Source organism: Neomonachus schauinslandi, chromosome 15 (assembly GCF_002201575.2).
Source record: "Neomonachus schauinslandi chromosome 15, ASM220157v2, whole genome shotgun sequence".
Classification (NCBI taxonomy): Eukaryota; Metazoa; Chordata; class Mammalia; order Carnivora; family Phocidae; genus Neomonachus; species Neomonachus schauinslandi.
Genome location: NC_058417.1, coordinates 58,112,996 through 58,133,227, shown reverse-complemented (window position 1 = coordinate 58,133,227; position 20,232 = coordinate 58,112,996). Strand labels below are relative to the sequence as shown.

Here is a 20,232-nt window from a genome sequence, read left to right as displayed (position 1 = left end):
CAGGGGGGCCTCGCCTGGGGGAAAGTCCCACGCCTGGGACACGGTGATAGGGTCTCATCGCCTGCCTGCAGTGGGAGCCTGCACTGCTCGGCTGGACCAGGGCCCTGGGCTCGCGGCCTCAAGGACAGTGAGCGCCCCCTGGGCCCAGCTGCTCCGGTCAGGCTGACCCATGTCAGGGCCCAGCCAGGAGGATGAACCTCCCACTGGGCGCTCATGGCCGTATTTGCTCCACAGAGTACAGCAGGAGGCCTTGAAAGCCAGGGTGGGCGCGGGGCCTGCTCCTGCAATCTCAGCTGAGAGGCCGAGACCACGGCTCCTTATGTCATAATGGACCGCTTACGGAGAAAGCGGACACCCCACTCAGAACAGGCATTTCACTTCTGGGGGGCAGCTGCCCCGTCCAGTGGAGGAAAATGGTACTCACCCACGAAGGGAGAAAGCAAATTAGCTCATGAGCTTATCTGGCTACATGGAAGGTGCCGGAACAGTGAGCCAACAATAAAAGGCCACAGGAGCGAGGACCCCGCGACTTCTGCAAAGCTGTGATGACGGTCCAAACCGAGAGCCACAGCTGGACGCGGAGGGTGTGGTGGCCCCCGCGTCCTGGGCTCAAGAGTCTTGGCTCACACCGAGGCGTGCGGCGCTCAGCGCCTACGTTCACCAGCATGAGCGCCAGGGAACGGTCTGAGCGTACCTGGTCCGGGCCCTTGTCGAACATCTTCCGCGTGCGGGGGAACTGCTGGGAGTGGGGCGTGTACTGCACCCCTGCAGGGCCAGGGGCACCAGGGCGGCCCGCGGGCAGGTCTCGGCCGACTGGCTGCTTGGCCACGTCGTTGGTCAGGCTGGAGCTGCTGGTGCTGGACGTCGGTGGGGAGCCCCTGTTGTTGCGGGAAGAAGAAACAATGCTTTTTACCCAAACACGAAAGAGCCTGTCCTCACACTGCCCACCTAGACACTGACAACGGACCCGGGGTCAGGAGCCCAAAACATCCCCACTCGCCCAACACATCCCATGCCTCCTGACACCAGCTGCCGAAGCTGATGACCCTTCCAGGCCCTGCCTGCAGGTTCTAGGAGTTGTTTCCCCAGAAAGCTGGGGGAGCCCCAGACAAGCCGCATCCAGCTAAGCAAACCATCTGGGGCCCTAGGAGGGCGCGGCGGCACGCACCTGCTTGCGGCTTCCTGCCTGTGGACACTGGTGTAAGAGGGGGCTCTGCCTGCTGGGGGCTGACCAGCAGGGTACAGACCCTTGCTTATAAACTTCTGAGGGGGCGCAGAAGTCAGGCTCAGGTCAGAGGAAGACAGTGAAGAGTTGTAGCCAGGGGCCCCCATGAGAGACACAGGCCACTTACCCCGCCTGGTGGATGTGGATGCCCTTGTTGGTGGGGCTGGCCGGCGCCGACTGGGTGAGCGAGGATGTGGTGAGGATGCGCTGGGGCCGGGCATTCACTGTGGCCTGTAAGAGCAAAGGGACAAGCAATATGGACGGTCAGCTGCTGGTAACCTCTGAGGCCGCGGGCAGCAGCAGGAACGCTGGCTTCATGACCCGAGAAGAGGCCTCTTGGCCGAGGAGATGGTGCATGCCGATGGGAAGGCCCTGCAGGCAAAACTGTGTTCTTCCGCTTTTCTAGAAGTCACCTGCCTCAGCCATGAGACCACGCCAGGGTCAACGGCGAGTTGGAGCCCTGGCACCGCACCCTGGGACGGCTGAGAACACCACCCCAGGCTTCACTTTCTGTCTTTCCACTGTAGGGGCTCACACCGTGTCCCTGGATGTGGCACTTCGTGGATGGAGATGAGGTAGCAGGTTCCGGAAACTTCCTCCACAAACATGTGCAGTATTTGACATTTCACTGAAGAAAAGGATTTGTGCCAGCCTGAGATGAGCGTTTGGGGGGGAAGTCGTTTAGTTTTGATTTTCTGAAGTAGGGTTTGTGTGGATTAGGAAACCAGACATCTGCTGGAGGAACACGTGATCAGGAAGCACAAGCAAACAAGGGTGTTTACGGCTCGCCTGATGGCAGACCCACCATCTGCCAAGTTCTCTCCTGGACGTTTTGCTCTGGGTGCCCAGGGTGGCTGGGTGGGCCCTGCTGGTTCTGGACACCCCAGGTGAGGGGGATCTGAGGGTGGACGCTGCCGCCCAGGTGGCACTCGGGACAGGTGGCGGTTGAGGCGACCATCTGGGCTCCCTGAGTGCAGCCGGTGCCAGACTCAGTCACAAAGCTGGCTGCTGCCGCCCGGCGAAACAAAACCTCAACCTTCGTGGGTGATGATGTAGGGCCACCCTACTGGGGGACCCTCGTGTACTCTGACCCTTCCCTCAGCAGTCAGGATGCTGTACCTCCCGCGTTCGGACAACAGACAGAAAACTGCAGAAAACAGAACAACCATAAGACTGTTCATTTACAGAACATCAATGTTTCCCTGAAAACCCACCACTCTGAAGTAAGAACAGCAAGAAAACTGAACCATAATCAACCTTTAAAAATCATTAAAATTTTTTTTTGAATTACAAGAGTTATATTGTTTGTGAACTTGCTTTGTATTTAAATTATCTGGCCATCCCTTCCCCCCAAAACCCAAGAGCCAAGCGACCCCCCCCCAAGTGGTCTAAGGAGAGTGCAGAATCTAAGAAGCTGTCAACTTCCATGTGTCTCCCCAAAGTTCCAGAGACAGGGGTGGTGGCAGGGGAGACAGAAAACCTCTGTGCTGAGATGCAGACCTTAGCAGAACCCACCCCTTCTCTGCCGGCCCCCAGACTCAGTGGAGCCCACCGCCTCTCTCTGTGGCCCCCGAGACCCTCCCACCTGCCTCTCCCAGGCCTGCCGCCAGCTCTCTGCCCCTCAGGAGGCCCCGCAGACTAACCGGGCCCTGGTCCCTCTGCCGGGGCATCCGGGAAGGGGCATCCACAGTCCCGTGTCCACGCCGTCCACACCCACGGCTGCCACGTAACTCTCCGTCCGTGTCCGTGTTAGAAATCTTGAGCGGTGGGCATGCCAGCAGCCTTCACACTGGCGATCACAAGGCTTCAGGCTTCAAGGAAGTTGTTTTTTAGCCCAACGGCTCTATCTTTGACTTTGACTTGGCCTTGATCAGGTGTGCGATGTAGGCGTGTAGGGGTGAGCGTGAGTGGACCCGCCTGTCTGCAAACCGGGTTTGGGGACACAGGGTACGAGGGGCAGGTGGAGAGCCGGGGAGCCGCAGAGGCTGTCTGGAGTGGCTCCTTCCAGCGCTGGTCCTAGCTGTCGCTTCAGACAGAGAGCACGCCGCCAGAGAAGGTCAGCTTCAGAAGGGTAACAACACTTTTAAGCTCCGAACTGAGGACTGGGCCTGGCCGTGAGCCCCCGTCCGCCCTGCACACACTCCACCTTTGCTCGTCCTTCTCATGGTGAAGACTTCCTGTTATCCTCTGCTCCAGGACGCAGCCCTGAAGCCACTGGAGGGGCAGGTGCGCCCTGACAGGTGGCAAAACCACATGAGCAAAGGCCGCAGGGAGGGGATGGTTATGGCTACGGGTCAAGCTCTCAGAGGCGGCAACCGTTACTTTGTTACAAGCCAAATTCTCAGGTCAGATGTATTCTCTGGGCCCAGTGCAAACACAGAAACGGTTCACAGGGACACATGCAGATGCATACACACACACACACGTGTGCACACACGAGCCCACCTTTGCTCCCTGCCCTGTGCAGCTAACGGGGGGTTGGGGCAGGAGCCTGGGGCTGCGGCGGACCCCTTTGTCCCCAGCTCCGTTACTCTCTGGTTCTTCCACCGAAACACATCACCTCACAAGGGCACACAAAGTCTGACCCAGTGCAGAGAAAAAGGCCCTAAAGCAATGTGGTGACTTTGGACAGCGGATTTCCCGATTGGGCTGGACAGAGTCGGGTTCAGGACGCCGGCGCAGGCTTCTGATGCTCTTTCCTGGGGGGAGTGTGGTACCTGCAGGAACTGTGCTGTCAACTTCAGGGCAAGGATCTGGACTCATGTGAGAAGGTGCTTCCCACAAGGATCATCCGGAGGTAATCTGGGGCTAGGTAGGATGCAGAGCCCCCTGGCTGCTTGGTCACGGAGAAGACACCTATAAAAGCACGAGTCTCCTGATCCAAGAAATAATTTTTCTGTAAGCGGTAGTTCCTAGATAAACAACGTAAGTCTCCCTCCACAAGGCTGAGTCCTAGGGAGTGTTCGGTGGCAACAGCGATGGTGACCAGGAGGCATTGCCCCACGGTCACTGACAAGCATCAGAAAAGCCTCAGTCTTTGGCCCCGCCAGGAAGAGAAGCCGGCAGGCCTGAGGCCGGGAGGTCTCACCAGCGCCCTCTCCAGGACCAGTGCACCTTGGAGAAGCAGCATGTGCACAGAGTAAGGAGGACAAAGAAGAAGGAAGGAGACACTAGTATTTCGCTTTGCTTCACAGGATTATTGCATTTACCATCACGCACGGCCTACAACGAGCTCAACTCTACAGACGGGCTGGGGGATGTGAGTAACGGGCTGAAGGCTGATGGAGCTAGAATGGGACCCATGGGCCTGGACAGCCACCCAGTACCTTGCGGCCGCGAGTCCCTGTGCAGGACACGCAAGAGGGCCCAGAGCAGAGTCTCTGAAACAGATTCCCAGAGGCCACCCCAGAGCCACTGGGTCCGAATCCCCGAGGGGACCAGCTCTCCTGGGGCCTGGTTCCTGAACCTGGCCTGGCAGGGCCCACGGGCCAGTGACTCTCAGATAGGGGCAGCACCTACTTCTGTAAGCTAAGCTAGTCTGAGTGATGACACCGTCACCCCTGGGTCTGCAGGGAGGCGGGAACAGGCAGGTGCACGAGAAGGTTCAAACTATACACGCAGATGCCTCTCAGTCACGAATGGTTCGATAGGACTGCTGGGATTTCCTGCTCCCAGGACCTGCACTGGCCTGACGGTTCTCGGAGTCCCTCCTGGTGGAGGCGGCGGGAAGCAGTGGGGCAGGGGAGGCCGGGGGCACGCGGGGCGGAGGCCTGGGACTGGTGCCTCTGAGTCGTGGGGGCGGGGAGGTGGGCAGCTGAGGGCCTTCCGGGGAGGAGGTGCTGAGCTGGGGAGCCTGCGGCCTTCCAACAGCAGAGGGATGGTTCTAGGGGGAAGATGCCGACACAGAACCTCCACCTCTGGAAGCTGAAAGCTGTTGGACTTGTGTGAAGGCAGGACGTTTACACGCAGACACAGAGCCCACGGAAAGACGGATGCAGAGGTGCCTGTGTGGGGTCCCCGTATCAGGCGCTCTGCGCGTCGGTGGCCTGAAAGCTCACTGCAAGCCCGCTGGGTGAAGTCGGATTCGGGGTGAGCACAGCGGCTTCGCAGGTGTTAGCTGAGGCTGCTACCCGGAGGGGGAGGGAGTCCCTGCACCAGGGGAATTTTAAAAGACACGTCAAGAAGCTGATGCTATGAACTTACGAGCTGCGTTTTAGTCGCAGTTTTGTGGGTACCTTAGAAGGCGCTGTTTTGGGGACGATCTCAACCTTGGCTGTGTTTCTTGGTCGCTTAGGCCTTCAGTCTGTAAGAAAGGCGTTCAGCCTCCAACCACGCAGGCCGACCTCTGATCTCCGTCGCACCGGCTGTGCGCATCCCACAGCAGGTGCAGCGACCGCATGCTCGTTCCCTGGGTGTGGAGTCGCTGGCGGACTATTTTTAGGTGAGTTTATGTGCTTATAAATTTTCTCATAAATATTAAAAGTAGTGATTATTATTGCATGTGACCCTGACATGTGAACCCCTGTAGCTTGAAATTTCCTTCCGGGTGTTCTCAAACCACAGATGACAGGGGTGGCGCCAGGGAGGTCGCTGGGGCCGACGCGGTTCCCGGGGGTCTTCACGCTCTTCTTTGTACTTCTACGTGGTTTGAAATTTTCCATAACAAAAACTACAGGCAAAATGCAAACCCCCAGCCTGTGTGGAAAGGGGATGTAAATACTTGAAATTAGGCCATAGCTCTTGAGCTGTGTGGGTTCTTGAGCTGGTAGCAATTTCTATATTTGAATACAGAATTCTATGGGGTATTCCAGAGTAATAAGACTGTTTTGACTGTGATGAACAAAAATCTGCCTTCAGAGCTGAATATCAAAAATAGGTCCTTTTCTCTGTAAACTGAAATGTAATCCCCTCGTTAGCTACTAGAGTAGAGAGTAAGACATTTTTGAAATTAAATTGAGGACAAGAAAATGTTTCCTTCATGTTTGCGCTTCCAAATCTTTCAGTAGCAGTGTTTCCTCTTAAAAATGAACACACACAGACACACACGGATGCACTCAGACTCTCACGCAGACCGCGTTGTGGCTGAGCACGGCTTCCGGGAAGCATGGACTCGAGCGGAGGCCCACTCTGATCTCTGTCCTTCCGCTTGGGCGCGCCCGTGGGTGTGGGTGCTGGGATGCGTGTGTCCGTCTAGATCAGCTCAGCAGGCAGAGAGCCACCTGCCACTTTTAAGCATCCATTAGAGAGTGCTGTTCTGAAGGCACAAAAGGCTATGTTTCTGGTTCCTGCAACCTGCTAGCGTGGCTTTGCCTGGTAGGAGCGGTTATACATACGGCGTTTAATTACCGTAAAGGGGGGTGAGGGGAGTCTGTGGCTCATGGCTACACACTTGACACATAATCGGAAAAAACATGGAGATTTGGTTTCTATGCTTTACGTGCTAGAGAGAGATTCCTGAGAGGAATGCATTTGACTTCCTAACATCAGGTCTACTGCGATGAATTTACAGTCGTTAAATTTTAAGATTAGGCACTGAAATTATATTTTTAAATAATTCAGGTTGATTTTCTGTAAGGTTAAATACATAAAAGCCACTGAAAAATAAACTTATAGAAGCTGAATACTGGTTTCATCGTGACCAGAATAACCAAGGGTGGGGGGAGGATGACGGGAGCACCTGATGAACAAGTGCCGGCCACGGCTGGGCTGGCCACGGCCAGGAGGCTGTCCTACGCCTCAGAGAGAAAACAAGGTCTCGAGGCACCTCTGTGTGTCACACACTTTTAGGCAAAGGTAATGACCCCAGCTTCCATCTGAAAAGACTGGAATCAGAAGAGCAAGTTACACTCAGAATAAACAAAAAGAAGGGGGCAATGAAGATAAAAAGAGGTACTGATAAAATGGAATGTAAAAAGCAACAAAGAAATAGTAACGAAACCAAAAGCTGGTTCTTTAAGGTTTCCTTTAGCCAGAACAGTTGTGAGTGAGAGGAGCCATAAATCACTGGTACTGGGAACCAAAGGGGACATCGTTACAGACCACACAGACCCTGACAGGATCACGAGGGTAACGGTAGCCCTTACCTAACATCCTGGCACCCCAATACCGCTAAGTTGAAGCAGGACAGCGCCCCAACTGAAGCTACCCGTAAACAGAGATCAGGGTACACTGTGAAGCGCTTGTTGGAAGTCTCTAAACCATGGTGTAGACCTGACTGCGCCTGGGGTTCCCCACGTGAATATCCCTAACTAAGACCAGGAACTCGCGAGCTTTGCCGGGAACGCCGTCACACATACCTTGTAGGCGATACTGTTGAGCACTTTCATGGCCAAGTCAGATACATCGGGATAGGGGTCTGCAGCCAGATGCAGTAAGACTCTCCAAATCTGAGTGTAAACACTGTTAAAGGAAACTCCTAGGAGAGAGAAATGGGACGTTTCAGTAATAAATAGCTGCCCGTGTGTGCTTGGCTGGCTTCTGAAGACCTAGCTGCTGCCGGGAACAGACACTTTAAAGAGCTGGGGCTATGGGAGGCTCGTATTTTGTTGTCTGGTCAGGGGCCCAGAAATTCAGGAGTCCCAGCTGGCAAATAGGCTTGATGACTTCATCTTCTGAGACTGGATCTTTCTAGAAGGAAGAGTGAGTTAGAAAAGGCTGGCCTTCCTTGAAGCTCTGGCTGGCTGGACAGCACTACCTAGATCCTGAGGACCACTTGATTTCACGCCTAGGTTTCTAGGAGCCATCATGGCCTACGTGAGCTACGAGTGTTGGATAGGAGTCCCATGTACACCCTTCTCGCACTCAGGGCGTGCTCTGGGCCGTGACTCACTGAGTCTTGTCCACACACCACACGCGGTACTGTCCTGAGTTCCCAGGAAATCGCAAAGGGGGTATATGATGTGACCCAAGCCCTCCAGGTCCCCACCAGGCTACACAAGGTCCTGTCTGCAGAGCTGGATGCCACGGCAGAGGAGACAGGATGTAAACCCGGACAGGGTGCGTCACAGACGTGAAGGAAGGAATGTCACCGAGGGCCTTCCCCAGGGGGCGTTCAGCCCTATCAGACCCTCATGACCTCAGCCATTGGCACTATCCGGGCATAATAGAGGGACAGTGAGGCCCAGGGTCCAAAGGATGAAGGACTCAAATGCCCCCCGTCTGACATTCAGCCACTGCCGTGTCTACAACGTTGCTGCCATGGCGGCTCCAGGAAGGTGATTCCTTCTGTCAGGAGCCAGGACGGCTTTATGGAAGAGGACACGGGGGCTTTGGAGGCGAACAGGACTGTCCTCCTGGCAAAGACTTTCCTAAAGGGAAGTCAGCAGAGCAGACAACGGACTGGCACGTAGGTGACAGGAATGCACGGAGCGTTTGGAGAAGCGGCACGACCACGACCTGGGTGTGCAAGTCAGAACGGCGGGGCAGCTCAGAGACCAAGGGGACAGAGCAGGTGGGGCCAGGTGCAGGCCTGTGGGAGGAGGGGCCATGGAACAGGGTCTGCACAGGCAAGAAGGGGAAGGGCAGCCCGGGGAGCGGCGGGGTGAGCCGGGGCCAGGAGTGGGGAGCACAGTGTGGACGCAGCACCCTGGCTCACTGCTGAAGGGAAGCTGGGGGCCAGACGCAGGGAGGGCCCTGCTCTCACGGATGGCGTGACGAGCTGGAGACAGCAGCACGTAACTGCATCCTCTTTATCTGGGGGAGCCGGACGGTTTGTTGACAAGGGCTCGTTCAGCCGCAGAAAGCGACGAAGAGAGCATGATCTGAATCAGCCAAGACCCCAGGTCATCGGGCTGGCCAGCTCAGCCCCTCTCCCCTGGGTGAAGGACGGCATAGGGGACCAAGGATGTCTGTCGGAGGACGGAGCGTCTCTTCATAAACACGGCTGTTCACACGGAACGGGCTGCACCCGACCAAATCAAAGGCAGACTGGACGAGGCGCAGGAGCAGGCTCCTTCGCTCACCTCAGCCCACAGCCTCTCCTCCGGAGGCGGAGGCGGCACGGCTTCACGTCCACACAGCCGCACACCTGCTGCCCGCAGGGGCGGAGGAAGCCCCGTCTCTCTCGAGTTGGCCTCGCGGTGACTGTGCGGAAAGGCACGGCGGCGCTGCCTGGGACGGGAGGTGCCATCAGCAGCCTGCTCTGGTGCCCGCGTGTGTGCGGACGGCGGCTCACATGGGCTTCGTGGCCCTGGGGGTCGGACAGGGTTCCCCTCCGGGGACCAGGGCTCCGTACGAATCTGGACTTCGGTCGGTGAGAGGTCTCGCTTGGAGGGGAGCCCGCGTCAGGGTGAGCGACCCATGCGGAAATGTGCGCTGTTTCCCCGCACGCTTTAACTTAGAGACAGGACCAGATGAACACCTTCGACCCTGACTCCACGGCTGTAGGACAGCCATCCAGATTTATGACCAAAGTCTGAGGAACTCTGGGAGCATTTGCTAAAACCCACTTCTGTATCGTGGCAGAGTGCCCGCCGGCAGGAACTGCACCCCGCATGACGTAAGCACTGTTTCCACGAAGCTGTGGCTCCCACGTCACCTGCACGAGGGCTGTGGGATCATGGCCTACGGGGACTGGGCGGTCACTCTCAGGGAGGCAGTGCGCTCAGAAGGGACAGGAGAACCAGGCCCCGTGTGGGTTGGGGGGTCCTCTTCATCACCACTGACCCAGAGGCTCTGGGAAGGCCCCTCAATCTCATCACAGCCACTGTGTGGAAGTCCACCCCCTCCATTAGTCTTGGGCTCAGCTTCCCCGAAGCGTGGCCACCATGGGACAGACAGCGGCAAGGGGGTGAGCTGCAGATGACAGACCCCCGCCACATCGCCACAGCACCCGGGGCGGGGAGGACGGGGGCGCGGCGCTAAGGAGCTTGTTACCCGTGTGCCAGTCAGAGAGCAGCCGCCCGACCAACCAGACCCTCGCTCAGCAGTGCCTCTGGCGTAAACGCGAGGAGGGGTACAGGGCGTGGCGGCACCAGACCAGCGCCGGCAGGGGCGAGGCATGCCACGCACCGAGGAAGCGTGGGACACGGTGGCCGTTACCATCCGTCCCATCACAGAATTTTGATTTTTATTACTGTTGTGGCCTTTTTTTGCAGAAGATTTTGATTTTGATATAACAGTTGTGATTCAACAAAGAATGAAAAGGCTCTAATTTTTGCCAGGGTCTTTGGCCACAGTGAATGGTGTATTTGCTGGTGAAAACATGAAACGGGCACAGAGCAGTGGTCTGTGCATTTTACCCCGTCCCTCAGTCCGGCCACCGCGCCCTCGGCCGCCCTGCTCGTAAAGCGGCTGCCAACCCAACGCAAGGTTGTGAAGGAGTGCGGCAGCGGCGGGAGCCCCCGGGGGTGCCGCAGGACGCCTGAGTCAGCCCTCCGGGGGCCAGGGAGGCTTCTAGGTTGTTAAATGCTCGGGAAGGGCGCCTGCGTCTGGCACTCACTCAACTCCTTCCTCATGAGCGCGGAGAACCTATTTCCACGTCTAGACCAAAAGTAATAAAAGATCATAACTAATGGCTTTACATTTATTTTTCAGAGCAACGGCTACAACTTTCTAAACAGCATAAGATATAGGAAAATTTGCTCGGCGCTCTGTGGCCAACTCTGGATCTCAGAAGCCCCCGGGCTGGCTGGAGCCGCTCAGAAAAAGGAGAAGCTGGAGCTTGCCACTCGTTCCCTGGGTCTCATGGGTCCCTGACGCTGACGCTCTAAGAGCTGATGTAGGCCGAGAGCCTCTGCCCTGTCCAGCAACCAGCGCCCAAAGCCTGGGGCCGCTGCCCTCGCCCCTCTCTGTGACACGACCCTGTCGCTGGGCTGCCCCTGGTGATGGAGCCCCTTCAGGAGCCCCTCACTTCCTCCCTCTGCCCACGGGAGGCGTGAGCAGTCCTGGCCCCAAGGCCCCGAGGCTGGAGCATCGTCTAGACTGGGCAGCCAGCCTGTGTGCATAATCCTGTCTGCCATGTTCCTCAGGGTCCCTACAAGACACACGTAATAATGGCCTTTAATCAAGCGTTGTGGCCATAAAAATATAACTGATGTTGTGGCGACAGAAAACAACACCGCTCGCTCTCTCACCGCCGTTCCCCTGCAGCGAGAAATCAAACTAATGGGCCGTAAAACCTTCCCCGGGATCGTGCGCAGCTCCTCTGGAGACAACCACGCTCCCCTCCTCCTGGTTGATGGGGCCCTGCACTCTCCTGGCCCCTCTGCTCTTCGTGCTCAGAGCTCGCGACTCTGGGGTCCCCAGGGCTGCTGGGGGCTCGCAAAGGCCTCCTCTGTTAGGACTTCTCGAGGTCGTGGGGAGACAGAGTGAGAGAGAGGAAATGCTACTTCCTGGCCAGTCACGATGCAACAGGGACAAGTGGCCTCCGGCTGAGCAGGGCCCCCAGGGGCCGATGGGAAGGTGGCTCTGCTCGCCAGGCCTCCTTCTCCAGTGGTGTGGGCAGTGCCCGTGGCTCCGACTCTGTCCCTCTGCTCCTCTCTGTGCCCCGAGGGCAGTGGCCCTGACCCCCAGGTTCTGAGCAGGAACTTGGGCCCAGCTCTGGGCGTACAGCCGTGTGGGGGCAGGCTCCAGGCTGGCGAGAGCTTGACTCTTCGCTCTCCCCTCCCCAGCCCAGCTCCAGCTTGGATTCGTCACTATGGGAAGACACTTCAGGTGGTATCAATGGTCACAAAACTTCGCAGGGGGGTGATCGTCCCACCTTGGCCAGGCCTCTGACTGTGGCTAGCAAGCGCTTTGGGGGTGAGAGTGCCCACAGCCGCCGCAGTGTGCTCCCGAATCCCCAGAACAGAAATGACCCCACCTCACTCCCTCCAGGCTGCGACTCACTCCTGTGAAGAAGCAGAGTGACCGTCCCTGCCCCCCAGGACCTGGGGCGTGCAGCAGGGTGACTGAAAGCCTGGGGCGGGAGGGTGGCCCAGGGGCAGGCAGGAGGGGTGCGTCATGTGGGCCCCGATGTCAGCACAGGTACGGGCCGTGTCTCCCCACCCTTCCCACTCCCACCTCTGGGCGCTCTGATGGGGTGAGGCTCAGAGCGGGAGGGGCCCGTGGGGCTGCCCGCAGCACAGGGGAGCAAGAAATGGCAGCTTCACCAAAACCGAGTAATAAAGATGGCGAGGTCACATCACGGTGAGTCAGGGACCCTCCTCCTCCCTCCCCACCATGGGAATGCAGAATGTCACCTGCAGTGAGGACCAGGCGCTGCTGGTTTGGAGAGGCCATGCGGTAAGGTCAGAGAGGTTGTCCGTGCCTCACTCAGGGGCCAGCATCCAGCCTGAGGGAGGAGGACAGCAGTGGGTGCACTGGGAGGGCTGATGATGAAGGTGAGGGCTGTTTGCAGGAGCAAGGCCTTGAGTCTGGAGCTGACAGCAAGTGCGGTTTTCACGGAGGCTTCTGTGCTTGGCTGCCATCGCACAAGCCTGGCAGTCCGTAGGCATGTGGGCAAGATCTGAGGGGGGTCCTGGCATGCAGTGTGCTGAGATCCGTCCTAGAGTGCGGGGGCCCAGAGATGGGGAGGACTGACTGGGGGCCCACGTGGGAGTCAGGCCAGATGGCTGGTGAGTCGGTGACATATGGGGTTCCAGAGGTGAGGGGCTACGGAGACTGGGTCCCGGCACAGCCCTACGGACACCAGGCTGGCACGCTTCAGGTGCTGGGGATCCAGATGGGGTCAAGGGAAGCCCAGGTCCCTTCTGGGGAATTCGTTCCTGGACATGCGGAGAGCAGGTGAGACCATGGGGAGCGCCTGCAGCGACAGAGCAGGGAGGGGGCTGGGAGGGGAGCTGGAGGGCCTGGCATTTCGGGAAAAGGTGGGAATAAATGGACGTCCCTAGGTTGCCCTGGTTTTGAAAACCTCTTTTGCAATATTCAGTGAGAGGCTAGAGAGATCGCCGTCCTTTGGTTGAAATGAGACAAAAAACTGTCTTCAAGCAGGTGAGAGCTGCAAGCAACGGGACTCGGTGGGTGACGCATTCTAAGCGCGTGTGGTGGATGGGAACGCTAACTCATGGAATATGCATGAGGCGGCTCCGTCAACTCCAGCTCATTTTAGAACTTTTCCACTCAAGTTTTCAAAGATTTGACTGATACAGAGATAACACTCAGCTTTCTCCGGAGTCAGAATTTGTGAGCAAGAAGGTAGGGGTGATGGGGCTGCCGGCTCTCTGGAGGAAGACCGCAGGCAGGGCAGTGGCGGGAGGGGCTGCGCCGTGTGGCCTGGAGACGGACAGTACCTGCCTCTTCCCGGGCAGCTGCCGTACTCTCGGCCTGATGTGGCCTCTGGTGACATTCTTCACCCTTGCACCGCCAAGACCCGCTTCCCCCGCCAGCACCCAGGACAGGGTGTCCACTCACGAGACAGCGGCGCTGTGTCCCAGGCAGGAGTCCCACCTCAGGTGCACAGCGCAACTCCACACGTGCCCTGTGACGTGGCCCGGGCACCGCGGCCTGAACCTGCTGTTGCCTCGGCCAGCACACGCGGTCTTTAAACCCCGGAGAAGGCGACGTGCCACAGACAATGGGGATCTTCTGACAAAAGTTCTCAATGGTCCCTTGACGACACATGACTTCAATCCCTCTCGCACCGGTTCCATCTGACATGTGACAGAAGCCGTGTTTCTGTGAGTTCGGAAGCTGGTGTGACCGTTTTAACAATTTCTTCTCTTGACGGCCAGCCATGCGTGTGAACAGGGGGCCGCAGAGCGGATGTGCACCCTTGGTTGCAGGCGGTGCCGGAAGGCAGGACTCCAAGGCACCCGGACGTGTGCCATGTGGCAGGACGCAGGTCAGGACGAGGCCCCGAGGAAGGCAACGGGAAGCCACTCAGGAGAATCCTGCAGGAGCCAGTGCAGGGGGATGCTGGCCTGGGTAGCGAGGCCGGGATGCAGGGGTGAGGGGACAGAGAGGAGTCACGGACGACACCTGGCTCTGGGCCTGTGGTCCCCGCAGTGAGGGTGGGGTGGGAGGGGAGATGGCCAGTGCGGCAACCGGCTTCAAGGTCTGCGGCGTTTCTGTGCTTCTTCCATGGCGGCGTGTTCTGGAAGCCGGGCACGCTGGCGGCACTTAGAACACGGTTGAATGAATGAATGAGCCTGCACATCCTGAGAAAGAGCAGCAGGGGACGTTGCCGACCCCGCAGGGCAGGAAGGTCGTGTCCTACACGTGGGCTCTGGCGGGCCTCAGGGCAAACGACGGACCGCCTGCTTGTTTTTAAATGGCTTGCAAAGTAAGAATAGTTTTTACACTTTTTAAGTGGTTTGAAAAAAAACCGTTGTGTGACTTGTGACTATTTTGTGAAATTTGCGTTCTAGTTCCTAAGTAAAGGCTGACTGGAACGTGGCCCGATTCATTTGTTCACCTGCCCCCTCGTGGCTATTTCTGTGCCACCTGCAAGGCTGAAAATGTGCGCTATCTGGTCTTCTGCAGAGGATGCCTGCCGACCCCTGCTCTGGCGAGAGGGTGGGAGGTGCGGGTCGCCCTGACTCTGGGGGGGGGGGGGGGGGGAAGGGGGTGCAGCGGCTGAGCTCACCTGGCTGGTGGGTCAGAGCCACAACATGGTGCATTTCTGTTTCACTGAGTTTCTCCTGTTACTTCATGTTTTCTCATTGTTGATACATACACAGAAGTACTAATTCAGATTCATATCAACCTGGGTTTTAAAAGACTCCTGTGGGGCCAGCCTGGGAACTTAGCCACTATACACAATGTTGAGTATGTTAAAAGAACATGTTCTAGTTCAAAACAAACACCTTGCAAGTGACACTCAGAATGTATTTTACTGGTGAGTTAGCAGAACCCGTGTTCATGCCGAGCATCAGCCCTATGCCTTCTGGGCACTTGGGATATTTTAGCAAACAACCAAACGCACAAACCTGTGATGTTATTTCTGTTTAGATGGACAATTCACATTGGTATTTTTGAGCTGAGTTCTTGGTGGGTGGGCATGTTTGGTGAGCAAAGATCCCTTTCCGGTTCCTGCCACCCTGGGGGGCACAGTGGCCACGTCTGGAACCCACAGCCCATCCAGGCCCTGATGGGACACCACATGGACTCGACCTGCAGGGATCATGGCAGACGTCCTGAGCCTTGCTCCAGCAGAGGGGCAGACTGGTGTGGTTCACGCAGGGACCACGGCCCTGTCCCCTCCAGATCACGGCCGGAAGTCAGAAATACCACCATCACCACGCGGTGCGGAGAGTGTAACGCTAGGGCACAGGACTCGCCACAGAAATAAGCCAACGACTTAGAACGGGGGCATCAGCAGACAGGGAGATCACAGATGTGAATGCTGACTTCGGAACACAGGAAAGAGCACCAGCGCATGAGCTATTTCCATTCTCAACTCCAGAAATGAACACGGACGATGGAGAAAAGTGAAAGAAAAGAGAAGGAATAATGAAACAAAGTTACCAGAACAAACATACAGATCTAATGAAGAAATCGACAAAGCAGAAGTTGGGACTTGGAGACACCAGGGAAACGAACAAATGTCTTGTGGGGTTAATCGCGAATAAGGAGCAGAAGTACACAAACAGCAACAGGAGTACAGGGGCCCGTGTCCGGAGACAACAGAGGCTACAAAGTCAGGAGAACACTCTGCACAGTTCCATGGAGTGAGAATATTTGACTGAAATGGGCATCTTAGAACAACATAAGGTGCCAAAGCTAACCTAGGAAGAAACGGTCCGAACAATCCTGTGATGGTTGGAGGGAGGACTCAGGGTTAGGCCCTCAGCCCACAGAACAGGTAAGTCAACCCTGGCAGACGAGGAGGGGCTGGTGGAGCAGCAGAACAGCGCCCGGCACAGACAGAAAACAGCGGGAAGGAGCCACCCCGCGGGATGCGAGCTGTAGGACAGGGTTCCCGCGAAGTCTGTGGCCTGTAAGGGGCACCGTGCTTTGGGGGCTCGCAGACAGTAACTGAGCACGGACACCGTGGACAAGCTCTGGGGATTCGACTCTGTTTGTGATTCCTTAAATCAGGAACAAAACACACATGGAGGGGCGTTACGTTAGTGTCCCTACGTTTTTACACGTAGAGCGTTTCTCAACATTAACTAAAACTCCAGCTGAGGCCTGGGAAGCCACGCTGGGCGGTCGAGAGGGAGAGGCCCGCCGGGCTGGGTCAGACGAGGGCTCTCCTGGGGCAGATGACTGCAGGGACAGCCACCGGGCTACGGCAGACGGAAGCTTCTGGCAGCCTTCCCGCACACACCCAGAACGGCCCGTACATATCATCAGAGCAAAATTAAAGGGACTGGAACTTCCGGTTGCCTGCAGCACACATTCCTCGCACCTCCACACTCCAGTTAACGCTTGTTGTCCGACTAGGACGGTCCCCGCGTCCCGCGGCCTGGCACGCACGGTGGGCGAGCCCTGGGTTCCACGGGCGGGTGGGCGGGGCAGGCGGGAACCGGGCGCGGCACTCACCGATGAGGGAGTTGAGGGCGGAGTAGGAGCTGACGCGGCGCATCTTGTCGATGGTCTCGAAGGACAGGATGTACTCCTCGTTCTCGGGGCTGCCCAGGGTGCTGCTAGCACTGCTGCTCGTGCTGAGGTTTCCGGGGGAGAAGGCCACCGAGCTGCCCGCTGGCCCGGATAGCATGGAGGGGGGCACGTCAGCACGGCCACCGGGACGAGACGTGCGCCTCCCACGTGGTTCCCCCACCCCGGCCTCCTCTGCGGCTGCGCCTGCGCCACAGTGAGACCCCAGGGCCAGCAGATGGCACAGTGGGACATGCGGTCAGGGCAGGGAAAGGGTAGGGCCCCGGTGTATGTAGTTTCAGAAAATCACACCCATGACTGTCCCGACCCGAGGACCCGATTTCCAACATCTTACATTCTTCTGTCAAGCTCAGATTCTGCAAGGATTTGTTCAAGCTTCTGGCGGTGGTGACGGCACGAATGTTTCCATAGGAACTCACGGAGCGGAGTCTGGGGGTGCACGGGCTGTCCCGCACTGGGGTCAAACTCCCACCCTCTGGGAAAAGAAGAAAGAGTTAATGGCGGCCTTGAGGGGGCTGCAACAGCAGGTGACAGGAGCTCCCACCCGGACCAGCGTGAACGCCACCGGCAGGCCCATCACTCAGTGAGGGCCTCTGACGCACGCATGTCGGGTCAGCCGGACAAAGCTGGACACGGGCAGGCCGGGCGGGAAGGGGAGGTGTATGGAGCAGACGACCAGAGCCCATGCTTGCTGTTGTGCGGGACGCCGTTATAACAGACCTTTCAGAGCAGGACTGGCGACTGGGGCTGCCCTCAGGGCAGCGCCAGGCGCTCTGTGGCTTGGCCGCGGGCAGCTGCCCTACAGACGACAGCAGAGTAGTGGCCGGTCGGGGCCACAGGCCCTCCCCTCTGCTGCCCCTGCCCTCCTCCAGCACACCAGCTGTTTCCACTGAGCAAGTTCATTTTCATTTCCCTTCCCTAATGTCCTAAAAACAGTAATGCTTTTGTTATTGATCATGAGCCCTCCTTCCTGCAGAGAAGCTGCGCTCTGGGGGAGGGGGCAGCCCAACACGAAGAAACAGAAATCCAGCAAAAAGGACAAATGGGAGAAAAGGAGCTGCCTAACGTGACTCATGAACAGGAAACCGGCAACAGCTCATCACAGGAAGAGCTGACCTACGTTTCTGTGAGCCCCCACTGCACACGTTCTGCTCTCCTTCAAAATCTCCATGAATTTGATTTCCAAAAATGGTAAAAAGGAAGGAAAAGAGTCAGAGAATTAGTGTGGCTCCTCTTGCTACCCTTTCTATTCTGCTAAGTGCCTGGCAGGACGGGAGTCACAGGGGCCACTCGGAGCGGGCAGCGAGCTCAGGCCCCAGCACAGGGGAGGGCAGCTGTGGTCCTGACCTGGGGTCCCCGCAGGCTCCCTGAGCTTCGACGCCGTACCTGTGGTTGCTGGAGAAGGCAGGGGGTAGTTCTTTTCCTCCTCCATGAACTGCAAGGCCACCGTGCAGAAATTGCTTTCGTACTGAACGACGAGATGACTCAGAGCCACCACCAGTTCCTGCCGAGAGGGACAAAGACAATAACACTCACTGGCGGCTGGCAGAGGACTGCGGAAAAGCAGCGAGGCTGAGTTCATGCTGAGTGCTCGAGTCACCATACAAAAAAGAAAGGTTAAGACAAACTCTGCACCGTGTTGGCAGCAGGGACCGGCCCTTCCAGGGATGCGCTTGGGAGCATCCAGAGGGAGTAGGAGCTTCCGGACAAGCCATGTGGGCGGGATCGCTAGACATGAGCAGCACAGAGCAGGTGTCCTTGGGACACAGGTGTGAATGACACCCTCCAAGGGGAAGGGCGGATCGATCCTGGGACCCAGGCTGAGATACGTGTTGATTGGATCCTGCCGCTGGGTTAGCCATTCGATCCGGGCGTATTAAAGCAGAACATATCTGACAAGCCAGGGCATGCTCTTTTTATTAAATACAAAACTTGCAAAGATAAAAGGCAAGGAAGTTCTACATGATCCTCAGGCCTGACGGCCCGAGGAGATGAGCGCAGTAGGCTTGTTGCGTGACTGCCTGGGGACCCCTGGCTTGCACGCGAATCCTTGCAGCCCCATACTGGGGGGGGGGTCTGCCCAGGTGCCCAGCTCTGCCCCTCCTCTCATGCGTGGGTCTCTCCTGCTTAACCCCACACAGCCCTTCACCTCCTTTTGTCACGTTTGTGCACGGCACTGCTCCCAAACCTACCCCCTGCGTCTCCCCCCCCCCCCGAGCTCCAAGCTGGCCCTTCCAGCACTAGCAGAGCATCTCTGCCTCAGCGCTCCCGCAACCCCAAACTCAGTGTTGCCTGCTGGCACCACCCCTCCCTTTCAGCCCCCACTAGGGACTCCTCGGCTCATGCCCACAGAACTGTGAACCCCCAACCCACCTCCTACCCAACCTGTCCAGAGTCTGACGGCACTGACCTCCTGTGAGCCTGCTCATGCCCACTGCAGACACCCCATCTGGTCCTCACTGCAGCGCCTACATGCCTGCCCACTCGCCCTGCAAACCAGAGCACATGCCCCGCGGGGCTGCCCGCTGCCCCCTCCCAGCAAACAAGCAGCCTGTATTGTCTTCTAAGAGCACTGACTCTCCCCTTCACTCTGATATGGGGCGAGAAAAGCCCGTGCCGGGCCCTGGAACATTAACTCGCACCCAGGTCCTGGACCCTCTGATGCAGGGAACACCATCAAAGGTCAAACACTGAATGCACTGCCCACACCCAGTGGCTCTGGACCAAGCACATCCTGCTGGGGTGGCGGCCACCCAAGGTGGCTGCTGCTGGCCATGGGCTCCTAGAATGCGTCTGACCACAAAACGCAAATGCGGGGGTAATTCTGGCAAGGATGCGCAGGCTGGGGCAGAGGCCAGGTGCATTCTCAGCTTTGGGAAGCAGTTCAACATGGGCACCCTGGCACCCCGAGACACGTGGCCCAACCCCCCGGCACCCCGAGGCACGTGGCCCAGCCCCCGGCACCCCCGAGGCACGTGGCCCAGCCCCCCGGCACCCCGAGGCACGTGGCCTAGCCCCCCGGGCCAGCAGCACCTCTCAGCCTCATACGGCAGGGTCAGTCCCACCTTCTTCCCAACCTCCTGCCTTCTGCTCACATGCAGAAAACAAGGCCTTGCCTGCCTGGGTGCTGGCTGCTCCTTGCCCCTCGTGCCCACCACCCTCGATCTAGCACAGACCCTTGAAGGAGCCACGGCTCCTGCTCCAGGCCTGAGTATTTGCTGTTCCCTTGGCCTGGAAAGGCCTCCCCAAGTGTCCCCCAGCCCACCCTGTGTTTCCTTCAGGCCTCTGCTCAGACGTCTCCCTAAGTGCCCCACGTTCATCCAGGGCTCCCCCCACAGACACACTCTACCTTCATCCTGTTTACCTGCCTCAGAGCACGGTCACCCCCTGCCACATCACAAGTGGGTCTGTTCAGTCTTCAGCCTGCACCAGCTGCAAGTGCAAGCTCTCGGGAGAAGAGCCAGGTTCAGTTCCTGGCTGGGTCGTCACAGCCTGGTGACCCAGAG

At 57.9% G+C, this 20,232-nt stretch overlaps 1 protein-coding gene across 2 annotated transcripts in view; it reads right to left on the bottom strand.

Annotated features, from left to right (window-relative positions):
• RPTOR (regulatory associated protein of MTOR complex 1) overlaps positions 1-20,232 on the bottom strand; it is a 333,104-nt gene that overhangs the window by 34,601 nt on the left and 278,271 nt on the right. For both annotated transcript variants that reach the window (XM_021680930.1, XM_044921442.1), the window contains 6 exons: positions 18,113-18,230; positions 17,061-17,201; positions 16,652-16,810; positions 7,522-7,640; positions 1,353-1,456; positions 695-878 (listed from right to left, as the gene is read on the bottom strand). In XM_021680930.1, the coding sequence (XP_021536605.1) occupies positions 695-878; positions 1,353-1,456; positions 7,522-7,640; positions 16,652-16,810; positions 17,061-17,201; positions 18,113-18,230 (825 nt within the window). The remainder of the gene's footprint in view (positions 1-694; positions 879-1,352; positions 1,457-7,521; positions 7,641-16,651; positions 16,811-17,060; positions 17,202-18,112; positions 18,231-20,232) is intronic.